This window comes from Lacerta agilis, chromosome 2 (assembly GCF_009819535.1).
Source record: "Lacerta agilis isolate rLacAgi1 chromosome 2, rLacAgi1.pri, whole genome shotgun sequence".
Taxonomy (NCBI): Eukaryota; Metazoa; Chordata; class Lepidosauria; order Squamata; family Lacertidae; genus Lacerta; species Lacerta agilis.
The window spans coordinates 79916751-79939584 of NC_046313.1; the positions used below are offsets into that span (position 1 = coordinate 79916751).

Genomic DNA, 22834 nt, shown 5'->3' on the forward strand with positions numbered 1-22834 from the left:
TATCTTATAATATATAGAGATGGTTGTAGCAGATAAAAAAACCACTTAATGGGCTCTTGATTTCATGTTCTGCAGTTGTTCCTGACTCCCTTGCAGTTGTCACTAATATTTGAAGAGTAAAATGAAATTCACTGCTTGCTCTTTAGAAAGGAAACCTGTTTAATACACAGATAATACAAAAAAATGGGTAATAAATTTGATGTTCTCTTACTCTGTGGCCAAGGACTGATTGTAGTCGGAACTGATTCCAAACAAGAGTCCTTCCAAGTTTCTCATTTAGCATCAGTTAAATAAAAATTTAGGGCACTTCTAAAAGGCACACACCAAGAAATAGGAATGCTTGTTAAACAGATGGCAGAAAAGGCACCATGCAAAGCATCACTTCCTCTCTATAGGGTATCTGACCACACTCTGGCATTTGCTTGAATGACCACATGAAATGTTCCGTGATATATGCTTTTAGGCCAAGGGTGGTCTAAGCAGGATCAGCATTTGCCTTTCGACCTTCTGAAGCAGAAGATTAGATTAATAATGGGGCTTCTGAGTACACACAAAGAATTGATTACTTAAGGTGGTCTCTGCCACAAACAGTTGATTTTATTTTGGTATTCTTTGTTTTAAATAGAAGGAAATCAATCACTTCATGGTGTATGTTTGAATATAAACATTTTGGAAAGATGCCCCAGGTGTCTCCTGGGCTAGTTCTTTTGTACTGTCTTACTTGAAAAGAAAACTTGCATTGCAACAAAGCTTTTCTTTTTGTCTTGAAGGAAATCCCTACAAGCCCTTTCAGAGTGAAAGTAGAACCATCACATGATGCAAGCAAAGTGAAGGCTGAAGGGCCTGGACTAAGTAAAACAGGTGAGAGTTCACCTTAACTTGGTGAGTGTGGAAGCTTGGGGGGCTGTCATGATAGCAGTTTGCTTGTTTCTATTGTCTTCATATTAAAACAGAGCCACTTATGCAGAAGGGACTTCTTTTTCCTCTCCTCCCTCACAGCTCCCTGCGTCCAAAATGTGTTCTTTAGCCTTAGGGGACTGCAGTGGGAAGGAGAAGGAAGGGGGAATCCACCAGGACACTGTTGGTTATCACCTATATAATTCTGCATTTAGGAGAGATCAGTCCATTGATACAAAAAAAACCCCACAACTTAATTTGGGTCACGAAGAGTCCAGTTTGGTATTCGCCTGGTGTCTTCATTCTGTTAAAAGAAAAAGAAAGCATGGCACACCTTCTTTCTGAATATCCCTTAAGGGGTGATGATAAATTCTGCTTTGTCTCCTACTTAGGTGTGGAAAATGGGAAGCCAACACATTTCACTGTGTTCACAAAAGGTGCTGGAAAAGCCCCTCTGGATGTTCAGTTCAGTGGACCGATGGCAGGAGATGCTGTCAAAGATTTAGACATAATTGACAACTATGATTATTCTCACACCGTACGATACACTCCAGTACAGCAGGTAGGATTTCCTATATGGGGGTATTAACGTGATCTCTTTTGTCTCATGGCTTAGTCCCAGGCAGCATGATAGCAGCAGGACCAGAGGAGGAGTACAGTGACCGTGATCTCCTCTCCAAGGGATGGTTTGGCTGAACTATCACTTCATGTTCAAAATTATGCAACTTTCATTTTTGCCCCTAGTAGTTTAAGTATAGTTTATGACTGCTGTGTGCTTCTGGCAAGTGGTGTTTCTGTTGGTCCTTGTAAGTCTCCTTCAGGCAAGCAGTAAAACAAAACTGAAAAACCCAGCAGGTCATTCTGGATTGGATCCTTAACATCTTTATATAACTCTTCTTGTAATCCTTAGCAGAGTAGACACTGGTTTCTGCACTGGTCCATTGATACAGGTGGCCTTTCATCTAAGCTATGTTCATTTTCATGCTGAGATGATCCTTTGGGTATTTTGTGCAACTTTTAGGTGTCCATAATTTGGAATAGCTGGGTTCTATAGGCTTTTGTTTTAGTTGGATCTTGGTAGCAGAAACATCAATGCCAGCTTTCTCTTTGGCATGCCACTCGTGACACTGGCCGGTGTAAATAGAACTGGAGTTTATGAATTCGGAAAACAGTGGTGCTGTGTGCTACGCTCCAGCAAGTTTCTGAGTGGTGGGGTGCATTTGAGGGACTGTTTTCAAAATATGTCTGACACTTGTTGAATGTGTTCTTTGGAGGCCAGTTAACTGTTCCTGGCTTGCTTACACCTCAGAAAGTACTAATTTTTTCCTATGCTTACCAAGCCCAAGATACACGGATGACAGCTAAGCCATTTTACGCTCGTTTCCTTACAGAATTGTAGAATTGTGGTTTCTACCCATTTGCATAGAGCCTTGCTTGTAAATGCTTCCTCGCATAAAGAGTTCCCCGCGTGTCCCAAGAACATCCCTGCTGGTTCAGACCAAAGGCCCTTCTCGTCCAGCATCCTGTTCTCACAGTGGCCGCAAGTGGGACTTGAGTACAACAGCACTTTCCACAGTTGAGATTTCTAGCAACTGGTATTCAGAAGCATGATGTCTTTGACAGTGTAGGCCGTACATAGCCATTGCGGCTAGCGGCCAAGAGTAGCCTCATCGTCCTTTAAAGTCATCCATGTTGTGTGTCATAAACTACCACATTTAGGAGAAGGCTACACTGGACCTTAACTCACAGCTGATGCTGACTTAATGTGTGCAGGGAACCTCTTCTGCATGGAGAGCGTTCAAAAATGCGACCCGCTTTCCGGGTACTGTGTTAGAATATTTGGCCCATGGGCTCCCAGCTTAGATAAAGGAAGTGGAGATAAACTCGGGAAACTGAACGCTGGCATTCTGCCAGCATTCTGTCAGGGGTTGAAAATTATAGTAGGTGGTGGCACTGTTGAGAAACACTGCCTTATTTGAACACTGCACCATATGTACATTGCATTTTTGAAGCAAACGTTGATAGAGGTTTTGGAGGGGGAAGGGGAGAACGAGCTGGTTAAGGGGTGGAGTAAGCAAACATTGCAGCCTGCTCTTTCGCTCTGTCAGTCTGTAAACATAGCAGTGACAAATACTACTTATCAAACATTAAACTGCTCCGGGCCCTGTGAAAATGTAACTTCCAGTCCCAAGCGCCTTATCCAAGGGATTAATTTCCAGAAGTGCCGCATGATATGCACCTTAGTCACAGGGAGTTAACATGCTATGCTTTGCTGGCCCATGCCCAACTAGCTTAACTGAAAAATCTGAATTTCAAAGTCTCCTCTCTATAGCCAGCCTCTGTTCCTTCAAATTTATTAGTGTTCTACAGCAAATGAACAAAGGGAGGCCGAAGATTCTGGGTCCATTAATCTTGTGCCCATATGGGAACATTGCAGACGAATGCATGGCAGTTTCTAGGCAGTAAATGCTTCGTTTCTTGGCACCTAATTTAGCTGTTTTACAGAATGAAAAGTGAAGTTGACCATCTGTCTTTTGTGGTGTTAATAGGTGCAGCTCAGACTGTAACGGACGAATGGGAAACTAGGAAAGCAGGTTGCAGCCAATTTATGGGTGGCCTGTTTTGATGTTGTTGGAAATACCTTAGCTACAGAATGTTGGATTTTGAATGGGTCTGTTAGGTTTAAACTATTGGAGTTGATATATAAAACCACCCTTTGCTATACACAATGGTTTTAGCAACTGAAGATTTCTTACATTTTTATTAGATCCCCCCCCCCCCTTTCTGTATCTCTTATTTGTAGATTATAAATTTGATAGTTACGGACTTGGGAGTATACATATCCACATTATACCCAGTGTAGAGCTCAGGAGGGTGGCAACACAAGAATGGCCTTCTCTGCAGTAGCTCCCTGTCTGTGGAATGCTCTCCCCAGGGAAGTTTGCCAGGCACCTTCACTATACATCTTTAGGCGCCGGACAAAAACATTCCTCTTCATCCAGACCTTTGCCTGACCCTGGCATCCTATACCCTTTTTAAAATGCTGGCTCTTTTCCGGGTGTGTGTGTAATCTGGTTTTTGTTTTGATTTTATGTAAGTGATTTTTAATGTGAACCACCCTGAGACCTTCAGGTATAGGGCAGTATAAAAAGGTAAAGGACCCCTGACAGTTAAGTCCAGTTGCGAATGACTCTGGGGTTGCGGCGCTCATCTCGCTTTACTGGCTGAGGGAGCCGACGTTTCTCCGCAGACAGCTTCCGGGTCAAGTGGCCAGGATGACTAAGCCGCTTCTAGCGAAACCATAGCAGCGTACAGAAATGCCGTTTACCTTCCCGCTGGAGTGGTACCTATTTATCTACTTGTACTTTGATGAGCTTTCGAACTGCTAGGTTGGCAAGAGCTGGGACTGAACAACGGGAGCTTACCCTGTCGTGGGGATTCGAACCGCCGACCTTCTGATTGGCAAGCCCAAGAGGCTCAGTGGTTTAGACCACAGCGCCACCCGCGTCCCTATAGGGCGGTATAGAAATAAACTAAATAAATAAATAAATAAAAATGTTGAGGACCCCAACAGTATTTTTACACATCTATAAGAAGGGTAAAACAGCAAACCTTAACCTGCAGAGTAGTCGTTGTGTTAATTTTGATGTTTCGCTTAGGGCAGGGCTTGGTTTAAAAACTTGTATTTTACTGAAATTTGTAGAAATTAGATTAGTTTGAAGCACGGTAGGCTTCAGAGTGAAGCTAGCAAAATATGGATCCTTATAGGGCAAGACTGGGCACAGGCTTTCATCTGTAACAGGGCAGAGCATGTTGGTGTCCTAGTAAAAACATAGTAGTATTTTAGCCTTTAAATGCAGAACTTCTTAAAACTTCATGCCAACGCGGCATCTGTACAAAACTTGTTTCCGCTACCAATTGGGATTTCTCCTACCAGTTATTTACTTGCCTCTGCAACTTTGCATGTATATACTGCCGAACAATTTTGAGTAGAACTCTGGAGGTTTGGGATAAGCTTTTGCTTCCTGGTATTTGAAGATATGCCTGATGAAGTATTAGGGGGCAGTTGTATGTCAGACTCTGTTGCTGTAGTTTCTGGCTTGTAGCAAATATCGAAATAAGAAACAACGTTTTCCAATCTGTCCAATCTCTCTAGGGTAGCATGAATGTTCAAGTGAGCTACGGTGGTGATCCCATCCCCAGGAGTCCTTTCACTGTAGGTGTTGCTGCTCCACTTGACCTAAGCAAAATTAAAGTTAATGGCCTGGAAAATAGTAAGTAACTTAAGTAATGTGAGCCTTTTAAAAAAAAAACAACAAAAAAAACCTCGTGTACAGAATAAACTTATCTGGAATGGAGGTCAATATGCCAGTAGACACCTGAATTGACAGATACAACTGTTTTGTGTGTTGTGTAGAACTTCTGAGTTTGTTCAAACTGAGAATTTTGGGTGGAGAAGGGTGTGTACAGTGGTGCCTTGCAAGACGAAATTAATTCGTTCTGCGAGTGCTGTCGTATAGCGAATTTTTCATCTTGCGAAGCACCAACGGGGGAATAGCGGTTTGACGGGGGGGGGGGAATCGGAATTTTTTTCATCTTGCGAGGCAAGCCCATTGAAAAATTCGTCTTGCGAGACAGCCTTTTGCTAGCAAATGCCTTTCGTGTAGCGAGGCATTCGTCTAGCGAGGTACCACTGTATATGTTCTCGCAGTTAAATTGAAAATGGCCGGTCTCTGCTTTGGAAAGACCAGGCCATTTAAGGCAAGTACTTGAAGCGAGAGTTCTGCCTTTTTCATAAAAGAAGTTCCGAGCTTAAACGTTGACCTAGGACTTTCCTTGGATAAGTCCCTTTCAATACCCAAAATGTGGGGTAAGAAAAAAAAAAGTAAAGCGTTGAAGCTTTCCTGAGTTCGCCCATTAACCATTGGGAAGCAGGAATCCTTCTGGTTCTAAACCCTTCACCAAAGCTTCCTGTATGATGTTTGCGCTTGGTAAAATGTTTGGTTGGATACATTGAGATAATAGTTGGGAAGGTAGTTCCCATTTTCATCTACTCCCCATCTGCAGTCCCCTGTGCTACATCCTGCAGTGTTTCCTTGGAATTGGGGTTCCAGGAGTAAAGTGGAGAGGCAGGACAACAGGAAACAGCATTCCATGAACAGAGGTCTGCTCATGGGTTGGATCCAAAGCATGCCTTATTTTTTAAAATGAATACACTGAGGGTTATGCAGAATTTTAGGTTGGCGGTCATGTAGCATTCCAGATCCCATTTGATGACTTCCTAGAACAAAGATGTGGAAATGATACGTTTTGCTCTACAACTTTCCCAAGCCCATTCCTTGAGTTGATTGGCTTTTAAATAAGGTGTGTTTGAATTTTAAGAACTTGAAAGACCTTCAGGCTGCTGAAGGCAGTGTTCTGCTGTGAAATACATTTCATCGGTGAGCACTAGAGCTTAGGATAACGAAACGTTAAACTACCTTCTCCATTCTAGACTTGACATGGCACAATAATATGGTGAGGCAATGCAAAAATGGCCTATATAAAAAAGAGTACCTTTAAAAAAAGTTCTCACCTTGTATGTTGTGTCATGTGACTGCTTTAAACACCTATTTCTCTCTTGATTCCCCCCCCCCCCAAAATCACACATTTAATGGCAATATTGGCTCAGGGCAAAATCCGGAATGTGTTTCAAAATGAGTGTGTTCCAGTGAACTGCAGGGACATGTCTCCATTCTGCCGAGTTTGAGCGTTAACTCTGGGTTGGCTTGCAAAATGAAATAGTAACTACATATTTTGGAATGTACAGTCTCCCTATGTCGTTGTATTGATAGCCGGTGTGAATTCTGTTCTGAATATGACCTATGATCAGTGTAGAGAAGGAGAACATGCTGTAACTGAGTCTCCTTTCCTTTCTGAAGGAGTCGAAGTAGGGAAGGATCAAGAATTTCTAATTGATTCAAAAGGTGCTGGTGGACAGGGCAAACTCGATGTGAACATCTTCAGCCCCAGCAAGCAAGCCGTGCCATGTCTTGTGGAGCCTGTAGTAGGCAAAGAGTGCAGCACTGCAAAGTATATCCCACGGGAGGAGGGCCTTTATATAGTTGATGTAAATTATGATGGGAATCCAGTCCCAGGAAGCCCTTATGCTGTGGAAGCCACTCTGCCACCAGATCCTTCCAAGGTAAGCTGTTGTTAACCCCTGCTACATGGGTGGGTGAGATTTGGACACTTCCATTGCTTGGCAAGTTGTGGTGTATGTGCATTACACTGTTTAAAAGTGTGACAAGTGTTATCTTTTAGCAGAAGCCCATAGGTGCAAATTTGGGGCATGGGCCCACAGACATAGATGTGCATTTGCTAACCTTACATGAGTTTGAATTCAAATTTCACAGAAACTAAGACTTAAAAACCATCCAAATTATTTAATTTGCACCCTCTCAGATCACCCCAGAGCACTTCCTCTTCAGTTAATTTGACCCAGTTTCCTAGCAGATACTCCTTCAAATCAAATTGCACTTATGCTATCCTCGTTCATTACTCCTTCAAATACTCAATTGATATTTATCCCCCACCATTCAATTTCCCTCAAATTCATTATGGACTCAGAAATGTCCCCAAAGATTGACGGGAGCCAGCCCGTCCTGTGCGAAAATGATCAGTCTCACAACAGTGTGGGTTGAAAGGGTCTGATGATTATTTGGGCTGCAAGAGCCTTATTTATACAAAAGCATACAGGAACATTTCATCATATTTGGACTACATTTCATCAGCCATAGGATATGCAAGTACCATATATGGGTAGGGTGGGACTACATTCTTACAACATGCCATGTCTACGTAAGTAAATGGGCCTGTGTGTTTGTGATTCTCACTGCACCCAGTTAGGTGTGGTATACGTTGGTGCATGGTCTTTCTGATAAGGGCAGTTAGTGGCTCTGTGTTAGTACGCCCAAACGTCAGTTTCCCTACATTCCCTCTTACTTTGTTTTATATGAGAATACCTTTAATCAGAGTTATACACAGTACTTCCTAGGCGTTTATACCATGCTACGTAGACCACCTCTAGTGAGCCTGGAGGAGGGACGAGGTGTGGTCCACCATGCCATGCATTGAGTAAGCAGGGAGGGAAGGCATTGAATACAACAGCAAATTACAATCAATAAAACAATAATCAATACAATAATCATAAGCAATTTCCGCAACCAGACACCATTGGGGAGCCAAGATGTTAGCCACTCCCAAGGGTCAAAACCATCGGGAGGATTCAGTGGATTAAGGGCAATCATTTCTTCCATGTAATTAATGGTGGCTGAAATATTAGGTGCTTGATTGGATATATACATACAGCAATGAGAATATATTAAAGCACAAACTCCTTCCTTAGAAGTTAATATAATGTTTAAAGCATAACGAATATATAAAGCAACCTCTCTAATTTCTGACATTTCATTATTAATCAATTTCAAAACTAAAATGGGGGAATTAAACAAAGCCTTTGTCCAGTTGGCGAGGCAGTAGAGATCCCTGTAAATTCATTGCTACCTTAGGCCTACCGCTCATGGTGGTGACATTAAGAAAGCAAAAGGAGCCATTAACAATAAGGATTACAATAAGGATAGTGTCCCAAGAATCTACTGGCATTGTGATTAAACCAAAAACAATAGGACTCAAAATTAGACTCATTAATGGGAATATCATGCAATAAAATGCCAGATCATCTCGACTGAGGAGAAATATGCATACATAGCCAACAATCAGAAAAATTTAACATATCAGCAAAATGAGTGATGTCTGTAACAAATATATTATTACTCCAAATATTATGATAGGGTTTTGGCCGTCAGTTTTTCTTCAGGAGGGCAGTACGGCGAGGGCGATGTTTCACAATGTTCGCAGGGGGCAATAAGGGTGAGAATGATAGTAGGTTCAATGTGCCCCAGGGCAAGTTGTTCTGCAATGAGCTGGTCTGCAATGAGTTGTTCTGCAATGAGTTGGTCCGCCACTGCAAGCTTCTCCTTAGGCAAGGGCCACTGATCCACCCACACAGGGGTGCCTGTGGTCCAGCAGAGAGAAAGCGCAGTCCAGGGCAAGGCAGGGGCGGCCTTCAGCATAATTTTGTAGAAATGGTGGTATCTGCTGCTGCTAGCAAATCGCGTCTCCAGGACACCAGGGAGTTTGGGCCTTTCCACTTGAGGATCAGGGAGCTACCTGTAAGACACTAAAAGGCACTAAAAGGCACTAAAAGGGCATTGCAACACCTCTTCCTTCTGAAAATGAACTTCCGCAGGTGTGTAATTCCTATTATGAGGATACAACAGATGATTTAAAGTAAACAGCACTTAGTGAACAATATTAGGTATTTCTGAGATCACAGCCGAGCGGCCTCCCAACTGTTTGTGAAGGAGGGTCTTAAGAGAGCAAAAATCAGAAAAGGAACGAGAGATATAAACAGAACCATTATCTGTTTTCAGGGACTGGGGTTTTGCCCATAACAGAAAAGCAATGCAGAAGATGCTGTATAGTGTGGCGAGTGTTTTTCCCCTTTCAGAGGGGTCGCCCAAATAAAGCCATAGGCAGTGTCAACAGTGAGATGCACCTTTGAAAAGGGTGCCAAATCAGGGGTGTGGGTAACATCCATTTGCCAAACCGCTAGGGGATGTGAGCCCCTAGGGTTGACTGCATCAAAAGTTATTACTGTGGGTGATTTAGAACACACAGTGCATTGTGACACAATGTCTCAAGCTTGAGAAATGGGTATAGCAAAAGATTTCGCTAAAACCTTTGCATTCTGGTGAAAAACCGAATGGCTAGACAAAGGGTCAGTGAACAGAGAGAAAACATCAGGCCTCAAGTCCTTATCAGCATGAGCATTACCTTCAGCCAAATACCCTGGATGGTGTATGCGACCGAAGGTGAGCTACATAAAACTTATGACTGCGCTGCTGAATCAAATTCTGTAGAACAGAAAACAATGCAAACAAATTATCACCTTATAGAAGGCGTGATATAGGGCAAAATTGTCAACAAATTGTACACATATTGAAAATCTACCATAAGGTTAAAAGGTTTAGAATCAAAGGTTTGGAAAGCCAGAATGACCGCCGTGAGCTCAGAGCATTGTGCTGAGGTCTGATCTGTGGTGTACAAGCTATGCCAGACACCCCCCTCCTCCCACACCACCACCCCCTGAGTCTTGGTACCATCCTGTGAAAAGAGTAAGAGCGGATGGTAGGGGGAGAGGGGAAAAGGAAGAATCCAATACATAGCGAAGGCCAGTCAGAAAGGACAGTCTAGGGTCTTTAGGTGGATTATGAGAAATGTGACCCACAAAGTCAGCAAAGGCAATTTGGGCATGGGTAGCAGTCATCATCAGATGGTTAACCTCTTCCTGGGAAAATGGCAAATACACTGTTTGTAAGTCCATGCCAGTAAGAGCCAGAGCACGGCGTCTGCCTTTTGCCACTAAGTCCATTCCCAAATAGGTGAGTGGCAAGGTACGTTGAATCTTTTCCTTTGCAACAGTCAGCTCTGCTTGCATCATGGTAACATTTAAGTCCTCCTGAATTTTTTCTTTTGCAATGTTGGGGGTAGTCAACAGAGGGCACAACACTTGCTTGCAGTCCTTATTGGCATTGTCAAACGCTAACTGGCGGACAATGACTTCTTGTGCTGCCTCATCCTGCACTTGGCGTTTAGGGGTGGTATACAAACGATCCACAAATGTCCCATAAGGTTTTGAGGGTCCTTGGAGGGCACTACCCCAGCGCCCACCTTTTTCAGTTGTTTCATCAGGGACAGGAACCAGTGCTTCCTGGGCTGCAGCAGTCGTGGCGTCCCAATAGGAAGGATCAAGCCCCAGTTGTTGCTGAATGGTTAGAAAATTGCCCTCCCCAGTAAGTCCATTGACTACGTCCTGTTGTGTCAAAAAGACGGGAGCAGGGGGGGGTGCAGCACCTGCAGCAAGCGCGCCAACAGCAGCCTGATGGGCAGCCTGGGCTGCATTATTGAGGATTGCTGCGGGCATAGAGACATCAAAAGGCAGGAGGGGTGCTGCAGCAGATGAATTGGACACCTCCGGGGCCTTGGGAAGCACATCAGCCTGCAGAGGAGGTGAGGGCAGGGCTGGAGATATGGACGCTTGAGCAGTTGGTAAAGGAGAAATCGTCGGGGGGGCAGCAGCCAAAAGAATATTGGCCGGGCTGAGGGTAGACATAGCCTTGTAGACTTTGCACCAAGCGTTGAGGATGCGAATGTCTATCTGGGAATGATTGTGGAAGAAATGTCCAGTTTTTTCCCAATCTTTTAAGTCCCATGAACCATCTTGAAGATACCAGGGGCAATGGGCAGCCAAAGCTTTAATAAGAAGTTTTAAGTCTGTGTCCAACACCACAAGGCTGTCAGTAGCCAGGAGAAATTTCAATGCATCAAAAAATTTCTTCTGTGGTGCAGAGAGAGATAGCCCCATTTTTAAAGGTATGGGGGGGGAGCAACTCACCAGGGATCCGCGAAGGATGAGTAGGCGATCCACGAAAAGACGCCAGAGACCCGTGCTGGGCGAGGTGAGTGCTGGAAGCAGCCGAAGGCGTAGAAATTTCCCCATTTTTAAAGGTATGGGGGGGAGCGTTCACCGAGGGATCCACGAAGGATGAGGAGGCGCCTTGAAACCCTTGCCGGGTCGAGGTGAGCGCTGAAGCCTAAGCGAAGGCGTCGTGACTGTCCGAAGTCACACACACGGTGCACCATCTGACGGGAGCCAGCCCGTCCTGTGCGAAAATGATCAGTCTCACAACAGTGTGGGTTGAAAGGGTCTGATGATTATTTGGGCTGCAAGAGCCTTATTTATACAAAAGCATACAGGAACATTTCATCATATTTGGACTACATTTCATCAGCCATAGGATATGCAAGTACCATATATGGGTAGGGTGGGACTACATTCTTACAACATGCCATGTCTACGTAAGTAAATGGGCCTGTGTGTTTGTGATTCTCACTGCACCCAGTTAGGTGTGGTATACGTTGGTGCATGGTCTTTCTGATAAGGGCAGTTAGTGGCTCTGTGTTAGTACGCCCAAACGTCAGTTTCCCTACAAAAGATGTACAGCAGGCATGTCCAACAGGTAGATCATTGGACGTCTGCAGTAGATCACTGGTAGATCATTGACTGCCCCCAAAGAAGCTGAACAACTGTGGCTCCCCTAAAAAAAGCTCAACATTTTACCTCCTCCCTGAAAAAACTCAAAAACTTTGACCTGAACCCCCCAAAAGGGGGTAGATCACTGGCAGTTTTTAACTCTGTCAGTAGATCAGTCTCTTGGGAGTTGGCCACTCCTGATGTACAGTAATAGCCATGGATCTTAATTGCTTTCTCTCTTGGCATTCTCATATATTACAAATTGGTAAATTTGTTAGATTGTGCAATGAGTTGATATAAGACACTGCAGTTTACTCAGAATTATTTTGGATCATTTGCGATTATGCATTAATGTCAGGCACTTTGGTAAGGATCTAAGCTTCTACGTTATTTCAATGCATGTTGAGCCTTGTAATAGCTGGCAGGATTAAAAGGCCTATTTCTTTCATAGTTCTTGTTGAAGAAATGTTGGCAATTTCTGAAGAAGTTAATGATAAATCACATGGGACCATTTTAGCTCTTGTTTTCCTTTGTGCTGATTGGGTCAACTCTCTTGCTTTCAAAACAGATTAGATTAATGAGAATCAAGTTGGCGGCAATATGCTAATTAGGCCAACTGTTGTGCAATGTCGCTACATTTTCAAAATCGAAGAAAAAAATGTCGAGCTTGAAATCTTGCTGACTTGTGATAATAACATGTGATAGTGATAACAGTACCTTTGAACAGTAGAAATACTGTTTGGTCCTTATACATCTATTTAGTGAATGCAGACCACTAACACAAGAGAACTCTAGAACTGGCTCCGATCCCTTCCTGGTTAAATACTTGTTGTTGTTGTTCAGTCGTGTCCGACTCTTCGTGACCCCATGGACCAGAGCACACCAGGCACCCCTATCTTTCACTGCCTCCCGCAGTTTGGCCAAACTCATGCCAGTCGCTTCAAGAACACTGTCCAACCATCTCATCCTCTGTCGTCACCTTCTCCTTGTGCATCTTTCCCAACAACAGGGTCTTTTCCAGGGAGTCTTCTCTTCTCATGAGGTGGCCAAAGTACTGGAGTCTCAACTTCAGGACCTGCCCTTCCAGTGAGCACTCAGGGCTGATTTCTTTGAGAATGGATAGGTTTGATCTTCTTGCAGTCCATGGGACTCTCAAGAGTCTCCTCCAGCACCATAATTCAAAAGCATCAATTCTTTGGCAATCAGCCTTCTTTATGGTCCAGCTCTCACTTCCGTACATTACTACTGGGAAAACCATAGCTTTAACTATACAGACCTTTGTCGGCAAGGTGATGTCTCTGCTTTTTAAGATGCTGTCTAGGTTTAAATACTTAATTAAGCACTTTCCTATCCTTCCCAGGTGAGAGCCTATGGTCCAGGTCTTCAAGGAGGCCTTGTTGGAAAGCCTGCTGAATTCACAATAGACACCAAAGGAGCTGGAACTGGTGGTCTGGGGTTGACAGTCGAAGGCCCGTGCGAAGCCAAGATAGAATGTTCCGATAATGGGGACGGCACTTGCTCAGTCTCCTACCTGCCTACGAAACCTGGCGAATACCTTGTGAACATCCTCTTTGAAGACGTCCATATTCCTGGCTCTCCTTTCAGAGCAGACGTTGAAATGCCATTTGACGCTTCTAAAGTAATCGCCACAGGCCCTGGGCTTGAACGTGGCAAAGTGGGGGAAGCGGGCTTGCTACATGTAGACTGCTCAGAAGCTGGGCCTGGGACTCTGGATATGGAAGCTGTGTCTGATTCTGGCTCCAAGGCAGATGTCGAGGTTCAGGATAACAAGGATGGGACCTACGCAGTTACATACGTCCCCCTTTCTGCCGGGATGTACACACTCAAGATGAAATATGGCGGAGAACCAGTGCCAAACTTCCCTGCACAGGTCAAAGTTGATCCGGCTGTGGACACAAGTCAAGTCAAAGTGTTTGGGCCAGGAATTGAAGGGAAAGGTATGCCTTCCTTAGTTTCTCTTTAGGTTTGTAGCACTCGTAGAATCTAGTTGGAAGGGACCCAAGGGTAATCTAGTCCAACCTCCTGCAATGCAGGAATCTCAGCTAGAGCATCCATGACAGATGACCATCCAACCTCTGTTTAAAAACCTCCAAGGAAGGAGAGTCCTCCACCTCTCGTGGGAGACTGTTCCACTGCCGAACAGCTCTTACTGGAAGAAAGTTTTTCTGAATGTTTAGTCGGAATCTTCTTTCTTGCAACTTGAAGCCACTGGTTCGAGTCCGACCCTCCAGAGCAGGAGAAAACAAGCATGCTCCCTCCTCCATGTGACAGCCCTTAAGATATTTGATGATGGCTATCATATCTCCTGTCTCCTCTTTTCCATGCTAAACACACTCAGCTCCTTCAAGCGCTCCTCATAAGGCTTGGTTTCCATACCCTTGGTTGGAACCATCTTGGTTGCCCTCCTCTGCACACATTCCAGCTTGTCAACATCCTTCTTAAATTGTGGTGCCCAGAATTGCACACAAAATTCCAAGTGTGATCTGACTAAGGCAGAAAAGAGTGGTACTACTACTTCCCTTGATCTGTATAAATGTATAAAAATAATAATTGTCCAGTAGCACCTTAGAGGCCAACTAAGTTTGTTCTTGGTATAAGCTTTCGTGTGCATACACACACTATACAGTGGTACCTCGGGTTACAAACAATTTGGGTTACAGATTCCGCTAACCTGGGAGTAGTTAAGAACTTTGGTTAAGAACTTTACCTCAGGATGAGAACAGAAACTGCAGAGCGACGGCAGCAGGAAGCCCCATTAGCTAAAGTGGTACCTCAGGTTAAGAACAGTTTCAGGTTAAGAACGGGCCTCCGGAACGAATTAAGTTCATAACCAGAGGTACCACTGTACTTTTGTTGTCACTCGCATGACTCTTAACCTGCATATCCCAGTACATGCTTAGATGTGCCCCTGGCAGTTCACAGAACTTTCCAGAACTTTCCAGGAAAGCACCCTTCCCGCTTCCAAATCACATGGCTCACTTCCTCATTTCTGTGGGTTGATAGTGACTCATGAGACTGTAGGAAAGCACCCTGGCAAAATATGGCTTAGGTGAGCAGGTTTGCGGGAAACTGCTTTTTGGGGTCATTCTTGCATGATACTATTTGGGTCTCCTGAGTACCATTGATGTCTCAGAATGGCTGGACCCATATCCATGCAGAAGCATGGAATTCTTGCACATGGTTCTGCCCAAAACGAAGCTGTTTTCCAACTTTATTACATAGATGTTTTCCGTGAAGCGACCACCGATTTCACCGTAGATGCTAGACCTTTGACCAAGACTGGCGGAGACCATATCAAAGCTCAGATTGCAAATCCCTCTGGAGCTTCCACAGACTGCCTCATCAAAGACAATGCTGATGGGACGTATGCCGTAGAGTTCACGCCCTATGAAAGAGGTAAAGTCTGCTAGTTGCTACTGACTTTGGGAGAATAAGGGAGGAAATAGATCGTACTAAGCGGAACCATTCTATATTTTAACACACGTTAAAGGGCAGGCTTGCTCCAGGACAAGGGTAGCCAACCTGATGGCATCCAGATGTTGCTAGACTAAAACGCCCATCTTCTCTGACCATAGGCAATGCTGGTTGGCAGAGCCATAGCTAGGTGATCTTGTGCTCTTGGCAGAACCGCCCAGATTGCGCCCCTTAGCCACAGACAAGTTAGCTCTTCTTTCTCCCTCTCCAATCCTCCACCTTCCACCCATTCAATTCACTCTCTATTTAAATCCATTTCTTATGAGGCAATAATCAATATTTATATTTATGGACATATTTTAGCCTATTTTGCACCGCCCCCCCATCGTCGGGGCCCCTGGTGGGGGCCCACCTCACCTCCCCCAGCTATGGCCCTGCTGGCTGGTACTCATGGGAGTTGTAGTTGAACAACACCAGGAAGGCACTACATCTTCTAGAGTAAACTCTCTTGCATTCTGAAAATAATTCAAATAAGGTGGAGACTAATGGTCAAAGACCTGTGATGTAACTTTTGCAATGCTTCAGAGACTTCTCCAGTAAACCTTCATCTTCCGCTTGCAGGTCCTCACACTGTTGAAGTAACCTATGATGATGTTCCTGTACTAAACAGCCCTTTCAGGGTTGATGTTACGGAAGGATGCCATCCTTCTCGGGTGGTGGCCCAAGGAGCTGGGCTACAAGAAGCCTTCACAAATAAACCAAACCCATTCGCTGTTGTCACTCGGTAAGTATGATGGACTGTATTCTGTTACGTTAATGTGGGCAGAGTAAGCTGCGTATTTGTAAAATAAAAGTTTGAAGATCTGACTGTAGATGCATGAAGTAGAATTGCAGGTGTCCTTGCCTCTCCTCCCAAAGTAGCTGTTGGACGGGGACATGCCGTGGGCTAGGTCAAAATAGCAAGAAGCAACTTTCAGCTTTTGACATCACCACAGGCTTAAACATTGTCATCTTCCTTACAAACCCGCCCACACACCTTCAACCCACTGCTTTGATTCTTGATGACTTTCCCCAGACTGTCTTTGTGTGATTCACACGCCTGCCAAGTAATGTCCTCACCAATGACTTCAGAATACCCCAGGCTAAATTGGACTTTAAACTGAAGAAACCATTAATCAATCAACATGCAGACCTACCTGCACTTCAGGTTCTTATTCTTCTCAACTGTCTATTAGGCTACTGTCATTCTGAGAGAATGCAGCAGAGAACAATTAGTTGCAGTCATGCAAAGCAAAGTGGGCTCTTGAGTTTAAAATGCTGTAATAGAAACATGTTAACTCTCCCCCCCCCCTTTTCTTAAATGCTTGCAGAGGGGCTGGAATTGGCGGCCTTGGAATAACTGTTGAAGGGCCCTCAGAATCCAAAATAAGTTGTAAAGATAACAAGGATGGCAGCTGCAGTGCAGAATATACTCCTTACGTTCCAGGAGACTATGATGTCAACATAACTTATGGAGGCGAACACATCCCTGGTAAGACGGTTTGCATCCTGAGGTTGGATTCATAATAAAAGCCTGTGAACTGGCTTTCATGTTGGAGATCACTATTTTTTCCCCCAAGGATGTTGTAATGTATAATAAATAATGTGCGTTGCATTTGAAAAAGTCAACACATCATGCTTTTGCAAGAACATTCCCGGTGGGAATCAGGGTCTCATAGCAGAGCCTTTAGATTTTTGGGAATACAAAGCAAATAGCCATATTGACCTATAACACAATAGTAGTATATTTTGCTGCTGCTCTTTGACCGCTACATAAGAATTTGTCTTACACAGAGTCCACCTAGCTCAGTGTTGTCTACACTAACCAGCAGCAGCTCCCCAGGTTTTGAGTGGGGGGGGGGGTATCTCCTAGCCCTACCTGGATTGCCTGGAGATTGAGAATCTGGGATTTCCTGCATGCGAAGCTGATGCTCTGCCACAGAGCCACTGCTCTTCCCCAAATGTATCTAAAGATTTTGTGGTGGGTGCTACAACCAACTTTCAGTGCCCCAAAACATATTTTTCTCAACTCATTAGAGCAACAAGTTCACATTGCATACAGTCCCATTTCAATTAAAATTTAATCCTTGTCCTTCTAAATAGCCAGTATAAATCTGATTTAAGCTGCCCACTTTTTTTATCAGGATAGTAATCAGTGGGGGACTAAGGGAGCAGTGTGAGAGGAGCTGGGCTCCTTAGGGGTAGCTGTTTACACACCTTTACACAAGTTGCCACGTTCCCCTTTGTACTGAACTAGCACTTGCTTCTGCTTCACTGGCAGGCAGTCCATTTAAGGTTCCTGTAAAAGACGTCGTTGACCCCTACAAGGTGAAAGTCTCCGGACCAGGCCTGGGAACAGCAGTCCGTGCCGGAATCCCCCAGTCGTTTACTGTAGATACCAGTAAAGCTGGGGTAGCACCACTTGAGGTTTCAGTAACAGCGCCCAGAGGTAATGTGTTCCACTGCAATCGCTTTATATTTCTTTTAAATGAGGTTTTACAGTTGTATGATTAGCAGAGGTCATTATTTGGAAGCACTTGAGTGGTAACTGGTAGGAGTTGTTGAATTGGAAGTACTAAGAAAAAGTAGTGTACAGTTCTGAAGTGCAAAATTTTGGGTACTGCCGATATAGCTATTACTCTGCAGTGCTTCAGAAAGTTGGGAGCTTCAGTAATCAAGGTGCTCCTTTATAACTCATTTGGGAGTCTTCAAGGCAAGTCTAGTGTTTAAACAGATATAGGAGGACAGCAGTTTGAGTACAGCCGTACCTTGGAAGCTGAACGGAATCCATTCCGGAAGTCTGTTTGACTTACCAAACGTTCGAAAACCAAATTGCAGCTTCTGATTGGCTGCAGGAAGCTCCTGCAACCAATCAGAAGCCGCTGAAGCCCCACCGGACGTTCGGGTTCCAAAAGAACATTCGCAAACCGGAACAATCACTTCTGGGTTTGTGGTGTTCAGGAGCCAAAACATACGAGTTCCAGGGCTTTCGACAACCAAGGTACGACTGTACTTGAAACTTGGAATGGAGCATATCTGGTTGTTGAACGAACTTCTTGTGCCAGGACAATATGCTTTTCAACCAACAATCCCCTAACAAGTCAATGTAATCAAATCTTGCATAGAAAGCGGCAGACAGGAGTATTAATATTTGATTGTTTTCATGATGTATTGATTTGCATTTTTGTTCTGTTGTGAGCTGCTATGAGAATATAAATAATAAAAACAAATGGTACATGCTGATCCAAATATATTAATGTTGGGTTTTGTTTCGTTTTTGTTTTTAAAAATCAAGGTAGCTCAGTTAAAAATAGTACTGTATACTCTTAGGGTGGTGAGAAATGGCCTAGGATCATCTGATAGCTGGACGGGGGGATCTGCGTTTTGAAACACTTCTTGCCTACCTTGAACATGTTAAAGATACACCACCACTTACTCTTTATTTGTGAATGTACTAGAAAATGTTAAGGTGGTTATCTCTTTGGCAACAAGTTCATTGAGCTGCCCTTGGTCTTATCCACTCCTGTGAGACATAAGTGTCTGGCTGCCTTGTCTGTGAAGTCCCCTGATCCTTGATAAGAGCATGTAGAAAGATTGAGGGAGGAAAGGGGACAGAGGTGAAGGTCTGAGGAAAGTGCTGTGAGGGGGTGGCTAGGAAAGGAGGGCTGGAAGAAGGAACAGCCTGGTGGGATGAGGGCTAGTGAAAGAAGCCCAAAGCAATTCTGGTGTTACTAGATGCTAAGCACTCTTGATTGTCAACTATCTAACATTGCCAGATATGGAATGTGAATGCATTGAACGTCAGATGAATGAAGGCCCCCCTCCCCCAATGGTAGTTGGGTCCCCTCTCTTACCTCATTCTTCCAGTTACTGAAGACCTAACAGGCTTTTATTTAACATGGTAGACATTGTTCTGAGTACTGTAGACTTATCCAAGAATACTTGAGTACTTCTTGGAGCAAGTAGATTTCAGCTGTTGGCAGATCTAATTCGGCTTCATCTTAAGAAGTCTTCCTTCGCTGAAGTTGTGAAAGCAACTCTGCCCAAGGGCCAGGGGAGGCAATGGCATTTGGAATTAAATTGCATGTACACTGCACACCGTGAACCTATGCTGAACGGGATGCACTTTGTCTAATGTAGGCGTTGCATGAATAACCACCTTTTGTGTAATTGGTTTTAAGGCAAACATGTCTCAAGGGACAACTGACAGAGCTCTGATTTTGTATTACTAAGTTAATAGCTTTTTAATTCTAGCTGATGAGCCGGATACCCAGTCATGGCGCAGTCCGCTGAAAGCAATTTCAGAGTTCTTTAAAGGTGACCCACAGAGTGAATCTAATGAGACAGGTTTGAACTTTTACTAACTAATTACCTGTGCCTCCAGCAAATCCTCTAAACTGTATTAAGTGCTGCTGTGAACGAGCTTAATTGAACTTCTGTGCTTAACTGCTGCTGTACTATTAATTCTCCACTGAGCTATCCTTTTTACTAAACAATTCCTTGTTTGATTTATATGCACACTTACTTTGGTCCTTGATCTAAATTGTAACTGCAGGCAGTTCTAATCATGTTTGCAACTAATCTTGTGAAATAGCTGCATGTGCAAATCCACATATCTTGATTTCCTGGGAATAGGCCCTTGGAGCTCTTCTTACCTTGAACTAGCCGATCATAACACTTGTTTGACAGCACCAAATTTTGTTGACTGCACTCAGCTTCTCAATGTCACACTGAGGGGTAGAACCTGAAGAAGGCAGAGTGTTTTTTCCCCATTCTGTGCCAGTTTTCACATGTTTATTCATATGTCAGTTTGATCCCATTTCTACATTAATCTGCATTTTTATATAAAAAAGCATGAACATTTGTATTCAAATACATATTATCATAATAAATACTTAATGCATTTTTTATCAGTTTCTCAACCTTTTAAATGCTAAAATACGCAATTTAATTTTTTACACATTTTGCTGTTTTTGAGAAGTATATTGCAAAATTTGGAGAGCTGTTCTGATCTTTGTATTAATCTGGGAGGTGCAAATTGATTTGGTTTGCTCATCGATGCAGACAAATAAATCTCTCCTCCATCCCTGGGTTATAACAAAAGTTACTAACTATTCCAGACTAACACTCAGTACTGAATTGGATGTTGAACCTAATCAGTAGTAGTGTTTAAATAAAAAAAAGCCTTCCTTTTTCTGGAAGCTTATATTTAAATGTGCCCGATAACTGACCTAACCAGCTGTATAATTTTGGAACAATAAATCGTTCTAACCCCTATTTGATGGGGGTTTCTTAGCTTACAGCCATTGGAGTTGAGCCAGCCAAGGAACTGCTAGTGATTTCACCTCTCTCTAATTGATGAGGTCACAGACTGGGAATGATAGGAGTAAATTGGCTTATCTCAACAGACCACAAAGCAGATGTCTCTGCAGATTTCTTGCAAAGCTTTAAATCAGCATTGTGTGCGTGTGTCGATGCTCAAAGCGGCAAAAATTGCTTGTGTGTCATTGAGGCCTTTGATAAGAAGGTGGCCAAAGGACTTGAAATGTGGTCTTTTTACTACTTAGGCTTGGCAGAACCTGTAAATATAGTTGACAATGGCGATGGCACCCATACAGTAGCCTACACACCTACGAAAGAAGGTCCCTACACAGTTGCAGTAAAATATGCAGATGAAGAGATCCCTCGCAGGTAAGAGTGGGGTACAGGAAACAAAGCTTATTGTGCAAACTGCAGTGCTGTTAGCTGTCCTCCAAATTTGAGGTGGGTTGCATTGTTGTTCCTGAGCTTAGTCTTTGCACTTAGTTTTGGTAACGAGGCTTTAAAGAAATGCTTCTACAGCAAGGGCTTGGTTCCTCCTGGTGGTTGTCGGAGAAGGGGAAGAGGCTACAAAGTGCTGTGCATTTCCTTGAACTGTAGAATCTAGCAAACACTCTGTAACTAGCCCAGTGTTTGCTTCTGCCAAGGACCAGCTTGTTTGTTTATGTGCTGCTATTATTGCTTGAATGCCAAAATAGGCTTCCGAGAAGATTTACAAAGCACAAAAACCAGTTACACAAGCATTAAAATGCAAGTGCCCATCGCTGAAAGGCACAATGAAACAACACAGCAATTAAAAACAGGGGTCAAAAGATCTCTAGGGAATGCCTGTTTAACAAGGTGTGTGTGTCCCATTCTCTTCCCCAAATGTCTAGTAGGTTTGTACATATAGTAATGAGTGGTTCCCTAATGCCTACATCAAAAAGGTTCAGTGACTAATCCAGTGTCTGGCCTTCAATAGTAATCCCATATCTTTGTTTAACCTTCAGAAGTACTTTCTTCATGCCGGTGAGGCATCTACTTACATAAACATTCTTGATCTTCAGTGCTGAAATATGTCGCTCTGTTCTTTCAACAGCCCGTTCAAAGTTAAGGTGCTTCCAACATACGATGCCAGTAAAGTGACGGCGAGTGGGCCAGGGCTAAGCTCCCATGGGGTTCCTGCCAGCATGCCCACTGAGTTTGCTGTTGATGCTAGAGATGCAGGCCAAGGACTTCTCTCAGTGCATGTGACCGTAAGATACAATTTCTTATTACTGTTGACCATTTAACACAGGAGCTGAATCTTCACACGCTGAACTCAAAGACCTCTGGTATTTTGAGTAGGAGAACTAGAATGTTTCCTTCTGGTGCACTGCTGAGCATCAGTGGGGGTTCAACAGGGCAGACCTCCATTCAGCAGTGCCCTTAAAGCTTTCCTTTAAAAGTATCAGTTGGCAAACTTCGCTCGCTTTATATACCACCCAAATTTAGCAAGGCTACTGTGTGCCGACTATTTCTAGGCAAAGATTGTGGCTCCTAATAGATAGAGGATGCCCTGGACATAGTACAGTACAGTGCTTTTTGATGCGAACTATTCCTAGCCTTTTCAGATCCCCATAAACTAGGCCAGTCTGCAGTTTTCACCATGAATGAACATAGACAAGGTTTTGTGGAAGGGCCAGTACATACTTCAGAGGTAATCATAGCTGTTCTGGGCTCTGTTTCAAGGCAGCTTTGTCATGAGCATTTGCAAAGACAAACCTTGGTTTCGAGGGATACTAGTTAACCCCCACAGCGCACTAAAGCTCTTAAAGCAAAAAAGTATGTATTAGCCAGAATAATACATAGTGCCTGACTCGCCTGTCTAATAAGCAATGCTATGAAAACTTGTTACAAAAAAATAATGGAAGAGTAGAGCTTGCATTTTACCCAGAGGACATTTGACTTGCAGCTATTAGTCAAAAACTGCACAGATACAACACCTAAAAGCTGTCTGGTGGCATTATGATATGCAGTAGTCTTGCA

The 22834-nt window shown here is 43.7% G+C and overlaps 1 protein-coding gene across 5 annotated transcripts in view; it reads left to right on the forward strand.

Annotated features, from left to right (window-relative positions):
* Positions 1-22834, forward strand: part of FLNB (filamin B) — an 85663-nt gene that overhangs the window by 41659 nt on the left and 21170 nt on the right. For 3 of the 5 annotated variants that reach the window (XM_033140995.1, XM_033140996.1, XM_033140999.1), the window contains exons 17-28: positions 771-861; positions 1290-1459; positions 5054-5171; positions 6819-7081; positions 13395-13992; positions 15278-15451; positions 16091-16253; positions 16840-17000; positions 17790-17957; positions 19763-19855; positions 21076-21199; positions 21906-22062. In XM_033140995.1, the coding sequence (XP_032996886.1) occupies positions 771-861; positions 1290-1459; positions 5054-5171; positions 6819-7081; positions 13395-13992; positions 15278-15451; positions 16091-16253; positions 16840-17000; positions 17790-17957; positions 19763-19855; positions 21076-21199; positions 21906-22062 (2280 nt within the window). The remainder of the gene's footprint in view (positions 1-770; positions 862-1289; positions 1460-5053; positions 5172-6818; positions 7082-13394; positions 13993-15277; positions 15452-16090; positions 16254-16839; positions 17001-17789; positions 17958-19762; positions 19856-21075; positions 21200-21905; positions 22063-22834) is intronic. The other 2 variants (XM_033140997.1, XM_033140998.1) reach the window with 1 other exon arrangement.